Below are 14,481 nucleotides of genomic sequence, written 5' to 3'. Positions count from 1 at the left end.
GATGCCTTGGGAGGGGGAAACAAAACTCCTGGGGGTTGAAAAGTGTCTGAAAACCATGGGCTTCAGGCTCTGCAGATGACAAGGGCAAGGTTCCCTGGAATGGGACCTCATGGGAGAGTGTTACGCGTTTGCTGTGGGTGACGCTCAATTTTGACAGAGAAACTAAAAGCTTGAGATGCATAAAAATCCAATCAGATAAGTGCGGTTGGTATCAAGGCTCTTAAATTTCCCTACCTGGGCCCTTCCTGCCTTTAAAAAAATGGTGCTTTTTGTGGAAGTTTTTAGCATGGGAAGGGACTCACGGTAATCCCGGGGTGTGGGGTGTGCAATTCACAAAGGAATTAAGGATGTCACAGGTGTCCTTCAGTATTGCTTATGTTGCCCTAAGTTTTAATCAATGAAGAAAGTCAGAATTTTCACTCTGTGCTATTCTACTTCCCTTTTGAGGCACAGAGCACTTCTACATATTTTAACGAGTTTTTACTAATGGACAGTAGCTCGTTACATACTAACAGAAATCATGCACTTCTTTCTCAAATGTCTATAAGACTGCCATTTAGAAAAAACAACAACAAACTAAAAAAAGGAACAAAAGAAAAAACACCTCCCTGTCCCCAGGTGAGGACATCCACTCCAGGAAGAGATAAAAGGGATGAATTTTATTCTTTCTGTAGCAATTGATCCCCTGTTTTCTCAACGTAGTGGTTGAGAATGGGTTCACTTAGATATCAAAAGCTGATGTGGTTGAGGCAAGCATTGCAGACAGACTTGAATTACTTTTTTGATCAGGTTGACTGTGATCAGCTGCTTGTGTGGTTTCATGAATTCCTGGCCAGCTGTCTGAGCAGCTGGGCATGGCTTTCACCAGTACTGCAACTGGAGAGTGTTGTGTGTGGTCTGAGATCTGTGGGGATGCATCTTTCAGTCGAAGCTTGGGTACGAGTCGATGATCGAGTGACAGTTCCTCTTACCAAAGTATCCTGAGGCAGTAGAGCCAATTTTGGGCTCTGTTGGCTGTAGAGACAATTTTTAAACCCCAGACTTACTTTTCTGAATCTTGCTCAGTTCTAAGCAAACAGAATCTGTTTTACAAGATTGCAAGACTTTCTTTAGATTCATAAACTGAGGTAGATGTGTAAAAGTAGCCACAAGCCCCAGATCTTTGCTTCCTTTCCTTTGCTTTCCTAACATGTTTAATGCATGGCAAAATTCCATACATTTCCTTTCGCTTTCAAACTATACTTGCCTTTTTTTTTCCTCACAGAATCGTCTAGGTTGGAAGAGACCTCCAAGATCACCCAGTCCAACCTCTGACCTAACACTACCAAGTCCTCCACTAAACCATATCACTAAGCTCAACATCTAAATGTCTTTTAAAGACCTCCAGGGATGGTGACTCAACCACCTCCCTGGGCAGCCCATTCCAATGTCTAACAACCCTTTCAGTAAAGAAGTTCTTCCTAATATCCAACCTAAACCTCCCCTGGCACAACTTTAACCCATTCCTCCTCGTCCTGTCACCAGGCGCATGGGAGAATAGACCAACCCCCCCCCCCCATCCATGATGTATTTTTCAGTTGTTGTTAGAAAAAGGGTTTTTTTTATGCCTTGTGTGTGTGCAAGTTCTTGACTCCTTTGGTTGCACTAGTGTGCAAAGACACTCATCTCTTTTGGTTCTCGTAAAATTCAGCAGGTCTTTTCAAGGAAAGCTGCAGATAGCATGTTTCATGAGATGTGAGGTTTTTGGTCAGCCACACATCAGTAACTAGAGAATAGTTTTGCTTGTCAGAAGAACCTTTTCATGTTATGGATGACTGCATAAAGTCTCTTACTGTTTCTCATTGCTGAACTAATAATACACTTTATTTCTACCTTTGAGTCAGTTTCCAAGTAGGAGTAGTTGAAGCATGGCTTAATTTTGTCAGGATATGATAGTTTCCATTACATTAACTTGCAAGGGAACAAAATTCATCTCAACTTGCATTATATTCCAAGTGCAGTAGCTTCAAAGAAATATTCAGTGAGAGATGAAAATAATGAAGGGGAAAAAGCTCTGGTTGAAAAGTTAAGCAGTGTTACTGCGTATTCCGTACTGGGTAGTGCTGCATTAAGGCTAGATTTCAGCTTTTGTTGTTTCACATAAAAACGATAGTGCTTTGAAGATGGAGTTTTGGGTGGGCTGTGATTTTCAGGTAAGTAGTGTTCAAGCATTTACATTTTAGTAAAATTTCTTAAGGCAAAACATTGCGTAACGGGAAAGTTTAAGGCATGTGGAGTAGATTTTAGGTAGGGAACTTTGTAACCATTCTTAGCAGAAACTCTGACTACATTTAAAATCATGCTGACATTTTAAAATAGTGATATTTTGCTTTTTTAATACAATTTTGGGGAAGTAGTCTGTAGTTCTTGCATTCCTTAGTATCAAAGTTTACTCTCAGTCTCAAAAGATACCTTGGATAATAACAGATCAGTGGCCAGAAAAATATTCGTGCGTATAATTCAAAACAAACCCACATTCGGTTTGCCAGGGGTAATTTAATAGCACTAGTTGCAGTTTTCAGACCAGTAAGCTTTGTGCCAAACTGCAGTAAAAAAAATGCCTTGTATGAAGCTTTCCTCAGCAGTATGACTCTTCCCTTTATATAGGTAGAAAAGACAAATGAAATATGGCAGCTGTATTAAAGTTTTATGAGATGTTGTAGAGCCTTTCTTCCATCAAGTGTGGTATTAGATATATTTCACTCTCTTTTATACAAATAAAGCATTCTTTCTCATTTCTCATATAAAAATCAATATTGGTTAAAAGAAGTGCAATTGAGCCTTCAATAAACATCTTAAAAATTCTTTCTCATTCACACTTAGCTAAGATCAAAGCTGCGGGCTTAGGTGCAGATACAGAACGTGGAAAAAGAGTTACTTCATCCGCTTTTATCATTTCGATGCAACTTCCTCACTTTTATCTTTAGAGTTTCTTGCGTACTCGAGCCCCGTATCGTCCATTTGCACAAGGGTGAACTTGATACCTTGGGTGTACTTTCATTATGATTATTATATAATGCCAGCTCTTTACAAATATTTCTGCCCAAGGAACTGCTCCTCCACACCCAGCACACAGGGAGCTCTGCAGCTGGGCCTGGAAGCTTGGCTCCAGGAATTCTCTCCTGATCCAGGGTCTGGCAGCGCCTTTCGGGTGCTCCCAGTCTGTGTGGGGATGCGGTGCAGTTGGGCACCATTCCTCGCATAGGAATACAGGGAGAGGACGCAGCCTCTGGGCCCAGGGGGTGCTGTGGCAGATGCCAGCAGATCCCACTTCTGCACAATCAGGACACCGTGATTCTGGAAGCAATAAGAAAGGTTTTTAACCCTTCAGCTGGCACATGCTTTCAGCACCCAACCTCTCTTATCCCTCCCTGCAATTCCACTTAGCTTTGTCCTTACCCAAGCACATTATAATAGGAAAATGTAGCTGAGCATGAACTTAAAATGAGACCTTTTAATTTAAAGACTGAGTGTGAACTGTGTCTGCATAACCAAGGTAATCTCAAGTGAGATTAATATTTTATTCTCCCCATGTACTATATGAAGGAACTCCCAGCCTGTAATGCAGTTTTGGGTTCCTCAAAAAGCGTTTTGAAAAGCCAGAAGAGTTCACGAAAGTGCAGAAAGAGAGGTAGGAGTTCTACAAAATCCCCTTTTGTAGGGGGAAGTATAATAAGCCCAGTTTGACCTGTAACTGAGGCAAGGCTAAGAGTCTGAAGTCTTGCAAGGGGGGGAAAAAAAAAGATAAAGTATTCTGTGTTTGTAAGATGGAACTAAGCAAATTTAAATGCAGTGTAAGTAGCAAATTCTTAAGTCTTCTTCATGGATTAAGCATCCTCCTTAAGGGGCCACTACGGTCCTCTTAGAAATTAAGGCCTGAAAATAGAAGTTGGTTGGTGGTGCTACTTCCTGTGGTATCACAGAGTCTGGCCAGACTGAAAGAGCTTCGACTCTGTGAATGTTGTTTCTTCTTCTCAAGCTGGGTAGCAAGCTCCAGAGCTCTTTGCTTTTGCTGCAAGAGTTGAAGAAAACCAAGTGAGATTCTGATAACAAATACTTTTGCAGCTAAGTGCTGTAAAATCACAAGTCAGTTTCTTGTCCTAGTGTCATAAAACACGCAATTTTGCTCCAAGTTAGTTGAGGAATACACTAATAGTTATTTCTACAATTAAATTTTAGCATTTAAGCAGAAAGGGGCAGTTTTACCATTGAAAATGTAACAGTCACCGTTCCAAATATATTTTGACAAATTTTACACTCGAGTTCAGTCATCCTGGAATGTCATCCGTCACCATACTGAGCACAGCCCTGTCTGATTTCTTGGGACAGAAAACTTTTGAAAGGATGAGTATTGACTGGTCTTCAGCAGAGGGTAGCTGCCCTCCAAGCAGTTTCGAGACATGTAGTGAATGCAGGATGCTAGGCTGTGGCATCCCTGGTGTACAAGTCTTAGTCTGCCTTCACCTGGGTAAGCTTTGACATCTCTCCTCAGGAAATAATGAACGAAGGTTAGGAGTAACTTCTGCATAAAAGAGGGAAAGTCCAAGAGTTAACGGAATAATCCTGAATTCTGGAGATCTGTGTTATTAAACTAGCCTAGCCTTTTAGGCTATATTGTGTTGGTTGGCAAAATACCACAGAAGCGTATTGGTCTTAGCATCATTTCATGTCTTAAAGAGAAAGCAGATAGTAAGTGTTGTTCTAGATTTATTTTTGTTAAGTTCAAAAGAGATTTTGTTAGACAAAGGACCGCAAAGAAAGATCACTAACAACTGTCCTAATACTGTGCTGCCAAAATATCCTAAATGTACCGGCCCTGTTTCTTGTTTTGATCAATTGATCAAAATTGTTTTGATCAATTCTTTACTGCTGCCCATTAAAAGCTAGCTGTTGCATTTTGAATAGCATCAACTATTCATCAAAAATCCGAGCGAGCTGAGTATGTGAATGCATTCTGCTTTCTACACTCAAATTTCAGTATTTATCCTGAAATACTAGTTGAATCTATTCTAAATGTAGAATATTCTGAGCAGTTTTACTAGCAGTTCTGTGGACAATCTTTCTGCCGTGGGTTAGAAATAAGCAGATGGTTGTCATTTCAAGCTGATGACCTGCCCTGTTTCTTGAGCATCACAAGTCCTTGGGGGTGGGATGGGAGGGAAATTAACGTTCTGGCTTCAGATATTTATAATGGATTTGAAATGATTTTCTTTTTTAATGTTTTCTTCTCTAGAACATATGAAGGATATTCTTGTGATATACGAACAAGAAGCAGAAGAGTGGGCTGTGTATTTAAAATCTCTGTTTGGACACATACTGAATGAAGAAGGAGTCTTACTCTACAATCTGGAGACTTTGTCTTTCAAGCACCTGGAGTCATTCTCTTTACACTGCTATAAATGTAAACTGCTGATACTCTCGTGTGGACTTCTTAAATGCCTAAATCAAGAGAGGTGCTGCTTTCTGGAGTATGTTCTTCAGCCTCCAGATGATGTGGTGATTCTCCTTTGTGGGGTGGAGAATTCAGAGATTCTTTATGAGGTACTGACCTTAGGTGGAAGGATCAGAGAGATCTCCACTGATCAGGAACCTGAGGAATATCTCTCAATTGTTACTGGAATTATTCAACCAGGTAATTTTAAAATGTAAACATTGTATGATTATTAAGAGTTTTCTATCTGCATCAATACCGTTTGAAAGAGAGAAGAGCGAGCATTTGAATTTTCTCTAGAAATGACGTATTGCAAAAATGTTTTGATGCGTTGGTTGTTGAAGCTATCGGGGGAGGTCCCGGTTGACTGGCGGCTAGCCAATGTGACGCCCATCTATAAGAAGGGCCGGAGGGCAGACCCGGGGAACTATAGGCCTGTCAGTTTGACCTCAGTGCCGGGGAAGCTCATGGAGCAGATTATCTTGAGGGTCATCACGCGGCACTTGCAGGGCAAGCAGGCGATCAGGCCCAGTCAGCATGGGTTTATGAAAGGCAGGTCCTGCTTGACGAACCTGATCTCCTTCTATGACCAAGTGACGCGCTTGGTGGATGAGGGAAAGGCTGTGGACGTGGTCTACCTTGACCTCAGTAAGGCTTTTGACACCGTTCCCCACAACATTCTCCTCGAGAAACTGGCTGCTCGGGGCTTGGACTGGCGTACGCTTCGCTGGGTTAGAAACTGGCTGGATGGCCGGGCCCAGAGAGTTGTGGTGAATGGAGTCAAATCTGGTTGGAGGCCGGTCACTAGTGGAGTCCCCCAGGGCTCGGTACTGGGGCCGGTCCTCTTTAATATCTTTATTGATGATCTGGATGAGGGTGTCCAGTGCACCCTCAGTAAGTTTGCAGACGACACCAAGCTAAGTGCGTGTGTCGATCTGCTCGAGGGCAGGAAGGCTCTGCAGGAGGATCTGGATAGGCTGGAGCGATGGGCTGGGGTCAACTGCATGAAGTTCAACAAGGCCAAGTGCCGGGTCCTGCACCTGGGCTGCAACAACCCCAAGCAGAGCTACAGGCTGGGAGATGAGTGGCTGGAAAGCTGCCTGGCCGAGAAGGACCTGGGAGTATTGGTGGATAGTCGGCTGAATATGAGCCAGCAGTGTGCTCAGGTGGCCAAGAAGGCCAACGGCATCCTGGCCTGTATAAGAAGGAGTGTGGCCAGCAGGTCGAGGGAAGTGATTATGCCCCTGTACTCGGCTCTGGTGAGGCCGCACCTCGAGTACTGTGTTCAGTTTTGGGCCCCTCGCTACAGGAAGGACATGGACGTGCTCGAGCGAGTCCAGAGAAGGGCGACCAAGCTGGTGAGGGGTCTGGAGAACAAGGCTTACGAGGAGCGGCTGAGGGAGCTGGGCTTGTTCAGCCTGGAGAAGAGGAGGCTCAGGGGCGACCTCATCGCTCTCTACAGTTACCTGAAAGGAGGCTGTAGAGAGGTGGGGGTTGGTCTATTCTCCCACGTGCCTAGTGACAGGACGAGGGGGAATGGGCTAAAGTTGCGACAGGGGAGTTTTAGGTTGGATGTTAGGAAGTACTTCTTTACCGAAAGGGTTATTAAGCATTGGAACGGGCTGCCCAGGGAGGTGGTGGAGTCACCATCCCTGGAGGTCTTTAAAAGACGTTTAGATGTAGAGCTTAGGGATATGGTTTAGTGGAGTACTTAGTGTTAGGTCGGAGGTTGGACTCGATGATCTTGAGGTCTCTTCCAACCTAGAGAAATCTGTGAATCTGTGAATCTGTGAAGTCTTAGTGACTTCAGTATTATTTCCTACTGACTTACAGGAGTACTGTCATACATTCAATACAGCTTCAGGTTCACAAGAAAGCAGCTTTGGAAGGCCCAAAATCTGCCTGCCAAAATCTGGCACTTCTGAGCCTACCATCACTGCTTCGTGGTTGAAGAGCTGGCATACACTTGCTTCACTCTTTCCTGGGTTTACAAATCTCAGAAATAGTACAAAACTATGGGTTTCTTTAATCTCTTTCAAAATGCTTTAACGTGATAACGTATGTATATCTCTTCAGGTAAACCTGGCAATGAGAAATGATTACAGGCCAAGACCCGGTTTCACGGATGGCATAATTTCCAGTGTGGCACACACAAGCTGTAAAAGCAGTAGTTCTCTTCCCCTTTTACAAACTGAAGTAACCAGTCTGTGCTGAAAGGTCTAAAATTGCTAAGTCTGTGTGTGTTTGCACATCCATGGAAGCAACAAAGACGAGCTCATGTTAAAATTAGCACTTCTGGAATGTAAGAACAATCCTCTGGAGGGTTAGAGGTACTGAAATGGCAAAGTCCGTGTACATTAAGTTTAACCTCTTTGTGCCAGGCTGCACAAATGTTACCAAGCAATAGCTTTAGAAAGACATGCATTGCTCACTTTGGAAGGATGGCGTAGGTTGTGCATCAGTTTCAGGTATATGTCTGGGTGTTCTCTGTAGTCTCTAGGTCTCCTGCCTTCTTTCAGCTCCTGCTGTTCTGTTGTTTATTTTGTGTGTGCTAAGCCGAACGTTGTGCTTCTGTCTTTATCTGCAAGGTGCCATTTTTCTGGCATGGGAGCTTGTGCTTGAGAAAGACATCCTGCAGTTTGGGAGTTTTACTTTGAAATGAACCTGTCTCCAGAAGTATTTGTTCATGCAAATGAACAAATGACAATATTCTTTTGAACACTGGGGGCGTGACCTATCTGGGTGTCCCTGCTGCCTTGTGCTTGAGCAAATACATTTCAGGATGCTGTACAGCTTTCAAACCTGCCCTGAATGTCTCTGCACACACATGCTGTGATGATACGGGCTGGCTAAACTAAATCTTAGGCTCTTCCTGCCCACCAATCTCTCATTCTAACATTTCTTGCTGTTATTTTTTAACCTTTTCCTCGCTATATCTTCTGAGCATCTCTCAGGCTTCAGGTTTCGGAGCTACTTACGGTTGTCTGCTATGGTTTCAGGAGGTAATGGTTGAAATTTTTGACTGTGCCTAATATTTAGCTTCAGAGAAGTTCCTTGGCATCTTCTCTGTGAAATGAAAACTGAATCTATACCATCTATGTGTGTGTATAGGAAGGAACTGTGCTCCGGGACAGCCAGTTGACTCACGCACAGGAAATTGCAAACTTTTTCTGAAAAGATAAACAGTTCACTAGAAGACAGATGACAGATCTTTACTTAGGTCTGTGTGTTCACAGAAATATTTATTGCATCTGCCCTCAGGATTTTACTTACTTTTACTTTTTACTTTGCTTACTTCAATGTCAGGTGCCCAATAGGTGCTCAAATCACCATTCCTTTGGCATTTGCACAGTACCAGAAGCTTCAGATGCCAGTACAAAGAAGAATTAATGAGTCCAAAACCTCTGTCGCACTGCGTACATCTCTAGCAGGGCTGCCCTGACAGACTGGGATCAGACGAGATCTGTTGCCTGAACTAGATCCAGGACTGGGAGCAGTGTTGCTGCCTGGTGCTTTGGGGTGTAAGCCCTCCTTCGTGCACACAGCTGAGAACTGCTCTGGCCCTGGTTTTTCTGTCCTGGTGTGCCTCGGCCATCAGGCAGGCCAGCTCAGGTCACTGCTTGCAAGGAGAGCTAGGCACCGCTCTCTGGTGCGCCGTGCAAGAGCTGTGAGTGTGAGATGCCGTCACCTGGGCTCCGAGGAATAAGGGTGTGCCTTGCTTATAATTTACCTTTGCTTAAAGATAATGGTGGCTGCAATGTCCACATTTATGACATTCTTTTGTAGAACCGTATTAGCTCTTAGACTTTGATATCTCTGGCGGAAATTTTGAGAGATTACACATTTGGGAAAGACATTTTGCCTTTGGGTTTAAAATGGCTTGCTAAGGGGTTATTAAGCATACTTGAATTGCTTCTCCTTTGAAGCTTTTTTTTTTTTTAATGCTTTCTTCAGGATTGTGCACTCAGAAGATGACCCATATGGAAAGAGAAGGAAAGTCCTATCTCTTTTAATTGTTTTCAGTGCTTATCTCTTGTCCCTTATATTTCTGCTTTTAGAGATAGCAGTGAAAACACGGTGGTGTATGTTCTCCATCGTTTTCCCTTCCTTTTCCTTCCCAAACATCCATTAGTGTTAATTTGTTCCTCCATACACTTGTCATCTTGTCTCCTCAGTGTTAATAAAGAGCCGTCACTCTACCAAAATCTAAAAAATTTAGCAGCGTGCTCTAACGACAATGATTGCATGGCACCACGCCGCTGTTCACCACCACAGCTCAATTCTGTTAATCCCTAAGGACAGTGGGCTGTTGAGGTGTTCGGTCTGACTGTTTCTATGTTTCAGGGGTGGCTGGTAGTAGTTATAACCGCTGAATATGGATACCAAATCAGGTTGTCACAGTTCTGAAGAGAATTAATAATGGTGTAGGTTAGGTGCTAGCAGCCACCATCCTCCTGCAGCTTTCTCCATGCTCTATAAACTTCATAGGCAAGGTAAGTTCTCAGCTGTCCTTCCTGTCTTAGATGCCATCTCTTTGCACTATTTGAACAGGGTGATATAGAAAGAGTACAAAATGAAGGTAATTTTGTATTGCCCCTACCAATTATTTTGAAACAGCGTTTCACCTACCAGATGGTGCCAATTTCATCCTGTTGGAGCAAGCAGTGTTAGAACTTCCTTCTGCCTCTCTCCTAGTACGTGTACCAAAAATTCCAGGCAAATAATCATAATGAAAATGCTTAGTAAAACTAACTGAAATGCAAGGGCGAGGGGTTTTTGTATCCAGTAGGGAGCTTGTTCCCCCTGCAGTGTAATTCAAAGGCAAAATCTGAAGGGTTTGTCATCCCTGTTGGAATGGAGCAAATGGAGAACATCTTGGGAGAGCGAATGGAGAACTGAGATGTATGGAAGCTGACCTTTCTGACATGCTTCCTGGTTGGTGAAAGGTTTTATTATATTCACCTTAGGCAGGAAGAAGAATGCAAATATTTTTGCTGCTGTCAAAAGATTCCTTTAACAGGACTTGTTCACAAAATACTTCACAGCGATGCTATCTGACTCTCTTAGGTTCAGATTTAGAGTTGTTTTTGAATTTTCTGTGACTGTTGTCATTAAAAGATAAATCTCTGAGATTAGAACATTTAGAAATGTTGTTATTCTATGTTCTGTTATTTTAAGATGGCCCAGTGTGATCTAGTAGTCTTACTTCTCTTTTCAACAGCTCTGTGTAATATTCCTGAAAGTAGGGTCAGCAAACACTTTCTTTGCATTTATCCTTTCCTTTCCCTTTTTCTTTCTATCATTCCTCTTTGGTCTGCTGAACAGTGTACCCTTTTTATATTGAATTGTTGTACTTTCAGTGTATTAATCCAATACCCTGTTTTTTTTAGCCTAGATATAGTTGTGGGTTGTTGTTTTTTTTTGTGTGTGTAGTCCTGAAATACTTGTATTTCAAGTTCAGGCTATTCATATGCTTGAGCAAATGATTTATAGATGGATAGTTGCAGCTAGAAGTAGTTAATTAGATCTCTAAATGTCCTAAATTCCTCCTGCAGTTATTTGTGCCTCAGTATTGATGATGCAGAAAGGAGGACAGGTCTCATCTAATACAGATACCTTTCTGTGTCACTATTTCTAAAGTATGTTGACATTTTTGAGATTTTTTTTTTGGTGGGACCTCTCAGTATAGCTCAGGAGTGTAAGTATCTATTAGTCTGCTCGCTTTTTAAAATTTGATTTGATTGTTTACAGCTCAAAGAAAACGTAACAGCTCTTGTTATTTCTAGCCTTCCCCCTAGCAAGTGGTTGGCTCTTTTCTGCCATATGAAGAGAATCTGCCACTATAAAAATGAGTAGTTGAGAACTGCTCAACAAACCTACATGTAGCCATTCATATCTGCTCTTGTCTCAAAAAGTGGGAAAAGGTACGTTAATTAGCACAACCCAAAAAAGCTGAATTCAGAGTCCCTGATGGCCTGGGAAGGATTCTCAGGAGGAATACTTTCACCTGAGACAGCGGCATGCCATTAATTTCTGGCTATTAACAAATAAGTATTCAGTGTGCCACCCCACAGTTTTAATCACCAAGAAGAGTAATGTTAAGAAAATTGATTTTGCAACTAGTAGTAAAGTATAACTCTGGAGTAATGAGATACTAGCATTTTGTATTTGTCTCTAATTAGTTCATGCAGGACAAACAGGCTAGGAGCTTTAAAAAAAGGTCTTAACATAGATAAATTTCTAGGCCACTTCAAATATGGGTGTAGTTTCCATTGTGTGGGTCATAGAAAAGAGAAACAAGCTTTTATGGTATCTGTCTCCTGTTTTATTTTATTGGAATTGTACCATGAGTTTGGGTACAATATTTGAATACTGGAGTAATACTTCATATTTTGAGTCCAGTGCTTTGTTTTTCTCCTGTAAAATCCTATTCACATTGGTACTCAAATAGAAGTAACTAATGACAATGTGAGTTTTCTTAGGCTGCCAGCAGAACTTGTGCTGATGGAGTAAACCCCTCATTTAAGTGGGAACTTTTCCCCTTTGAAGAAAATAGTAGTATTTCACCTAGATTTCAACGTTGACTTGGAGTCTACTAAGCACTAGCAAGAAGCAGAGTTCAAGAGGAAACAAAATCCCTGGTCTTTGAGTTTGTTTGTTTGTGAATAGTGAATGCAGTGTGATTTTGTACGTGCAGGAGCTAAAGCCAGGGTTGTAAAGCTTCTTGCGTGGACGCCCAAGATTGAGTAAATGGAGGTAAGAGGTGGTTCTGGCTTTGCTTCCTGCCAGAGGAGGTTGCAGTAGATGAGACCACACAGTTGCCCCTCTTTCCGCCTTCTCCAACATCTTCTTGAGGTGTGTTTCTCCACCGCCTTGCAGAATGACTGCTGGAATGGCAGTGCAGTGATAGGGGCTTGGGAGCGGGACTGCTACACCAAAAAAAAACAGGTTTAATGTCACTAGCTTGTTTCATAAGGCACCTGTTCCTGGCTATTTCAAACCAGAAGAGAAACATAAGTAACAGCCTGCTGTTGACAGCCATGGATCTGCTGTTGAGACTGCCTGCCCCTGCTACTTAAACTTTTTGATTTCTATGTTCCTTCATGTCTTACTCCTGCAAAATCCAAAGCAGTCTTAGTCATCATATCAGATTTTTCAGCAGCTCATTTTTTGATCTGTCTGGCTAATCGAGGTGACCCGTATGCTTGGATACTGAAGTGTGCATCGTGTACGTGATATTTTTCCTCTGTTTTTTAATGCTAATTGGATGAAAACTGCTTACGCCTGGGAAAGTGAATGTACAGATACCTTAAATGCCATTAAAAGACATTCACTGTAGGACAAATTCACGAAGCTTTTTTATTAATAAAAGTCAAACTAATAGAACATAAGCATTGCTGCCACAGCATGTACTACTTTAAATTAATGTACTGTGATTTTACTGTTGTTTATTTAGGTTACGCATTTTTTTATTTTAAAAAGGAATTAATCGTTTTATCATCATTAGTCTGCTCTTTCAAGGTTGTTTGTGGACACTATCCACATTTTTGTTGTTTATCGCACAAGAATCTGTAGCCTTATGTCCTTAAAATAACATATTATTGACTCCCCTCTAGTTTTTATACTATGGTTACCAGTCACAATTGTGGAAAAGTTATTATTGGAAGGCATCTAAGGAAGTTCTCTGGAAGTGCGTTCTTTGTGTATTTTCTGGCATGCAGAGGTTACTATAACAGAAGTGCTCTTTGTAGTTTCACCACAATGTATTTCTATTATGTTGGTGTCAATTTCTTGAAAGTAAGACAAAATAAGGCTTATGTTTTCCTAATTTAATAAATAAATAAATAAATCACTGACAAAGTAGTATAGTACCTATATAAGTTCATGCTGAATAAAATTAACATTAGGATAGGAAAAAAATAAACTTTTTGATATAGAATCAGATTTCTATCTTGGTAGGGTTTCCCTGTACTGACTCAAATGGCTTTGAGGACAGAGCCTGGTCCGAAAAATGTTGTTACAGTTACAATCGTAAGTATTCAAAAGTCAGAATGCTGCAGATACAAAGTAGCCTATTAGATTTTAATTAGGCCCCTTGTTCATATGCACTGATTGCCTTTAATTACGTAAGTGCATACTTTTTTTCTCCCTCTCAAGAAGCTGGCCTCATTAGCACACAGGATAAGTAGTACTCAGTTAATTAGCAGTTATTTGATACTTTGTTTTGTGTTTGAGTTTGTGGTTGCATTACTTATGCCATTTGAATGGCATTTGAACGCCATTCAAATCCTGTTGAGAAAACAGAATTGTCAATTTGCTAATGTGCTGTTCTGTAGAGCTCATTTCTGTATTATGAGTGCTATCCCAACGGTGGGTTTGGTCACCGTTTTACATACTAGTATTTAGCAAGATTAAGGTGAAGCAGTTCTTCTGGTTCTACTTTGAGGCATGGCTTTTTGTAACACTTGCCACCATACAGTACTTTGCATGTCCAGGTTCAAACTCCCTTTACTTTCAGATCAGTTGTGTGACTGCTCAGACATCTGCAGGTCATCTGTAAAGCCTTTCAAAGAAAAGAGGAATATAAAACTAATGAGAACTTCTCAAAACCATGTTTTAAAAGGCTTGCTACCTTTTTTGCCTTAAAACTCCAGGATTGGAACAGGAAATTATTTAAATTCTCTGGAGCAGGAGTCAGCAGATATCACTAGCCTTTTCCTCTCACTGGAATCCCCTCCACATTCACTGGACTCCTGTTATTAAAAGAATAACTGAATCAGAGTAAAGTAAACAGCACCATCTTTTAGTGCAAAACCACCAGTCAGTGCCAGAGTAGGTCTGTCTTGTGCACTGCTCCCAGTACAGATCGGTTTAAAAGAAATAGCCAGCAGTATACCACAACGGAGAGAGACTGCTTTTGAGTGTTAGGTTTCATGCAATCTAAATAAAGTGAAAAGATCAGTCATGGGGTGGTTTGCGGAAAAGGGGTAAATGCAGTTCCATCTAAATCT

The 14,481-nt window shown here is 41.6% G+C and overlaps 1 protein-coding gene across 6 annotated transcripts in view; it reads left to right on the top strand.

The window, feature by feature from the left end:
* BANK1 (B cell scaffold protein with ankyrin repeats 1) overlaps positions 1 to 14,481 on the top strand; it is a 144,651-nt gene that overhangs the window by 15,051 nt on the left and 115,119 nt on the right. For 4 of the 6 annotated variants that reach the window (XM_083835520.1, XM_083835524.1, XM_083835522.1 and 1 more), the window contains exons 2-3: positions 5,273 to 5,671; positions 13,430 to 13,501. The exons of 1 other annotated variant lie outside the window; for it this stretch is intronic. In XM_083835520.1, the coding sequence (XP_083691646.1) occupies positions 5,273 to 5,671; positions 13,430 to 13,501 (471 nt within the window). The remainder of the gene's footprint in view (positions 1 to 5,272; positions 5,672 to 13,429; positions 13,502 to 14,481) is intronic. One more of the 6 variants, XM_083835523.1, reaches the window with a different exon arrangement.

Source organism: Anser anser, assembly GCF_964211835.1.
Source record: "Anser anser genome assembly, chromosome: 4".
Lineage (NCBI taxonomy): Eukaryota > Metazoa > Chordata > Aves > Anseriformes > Anatidae > Anser > Anser anser.
This window is presented reverse-complemented; position numbering and strand designations above follow the sequence as displayed.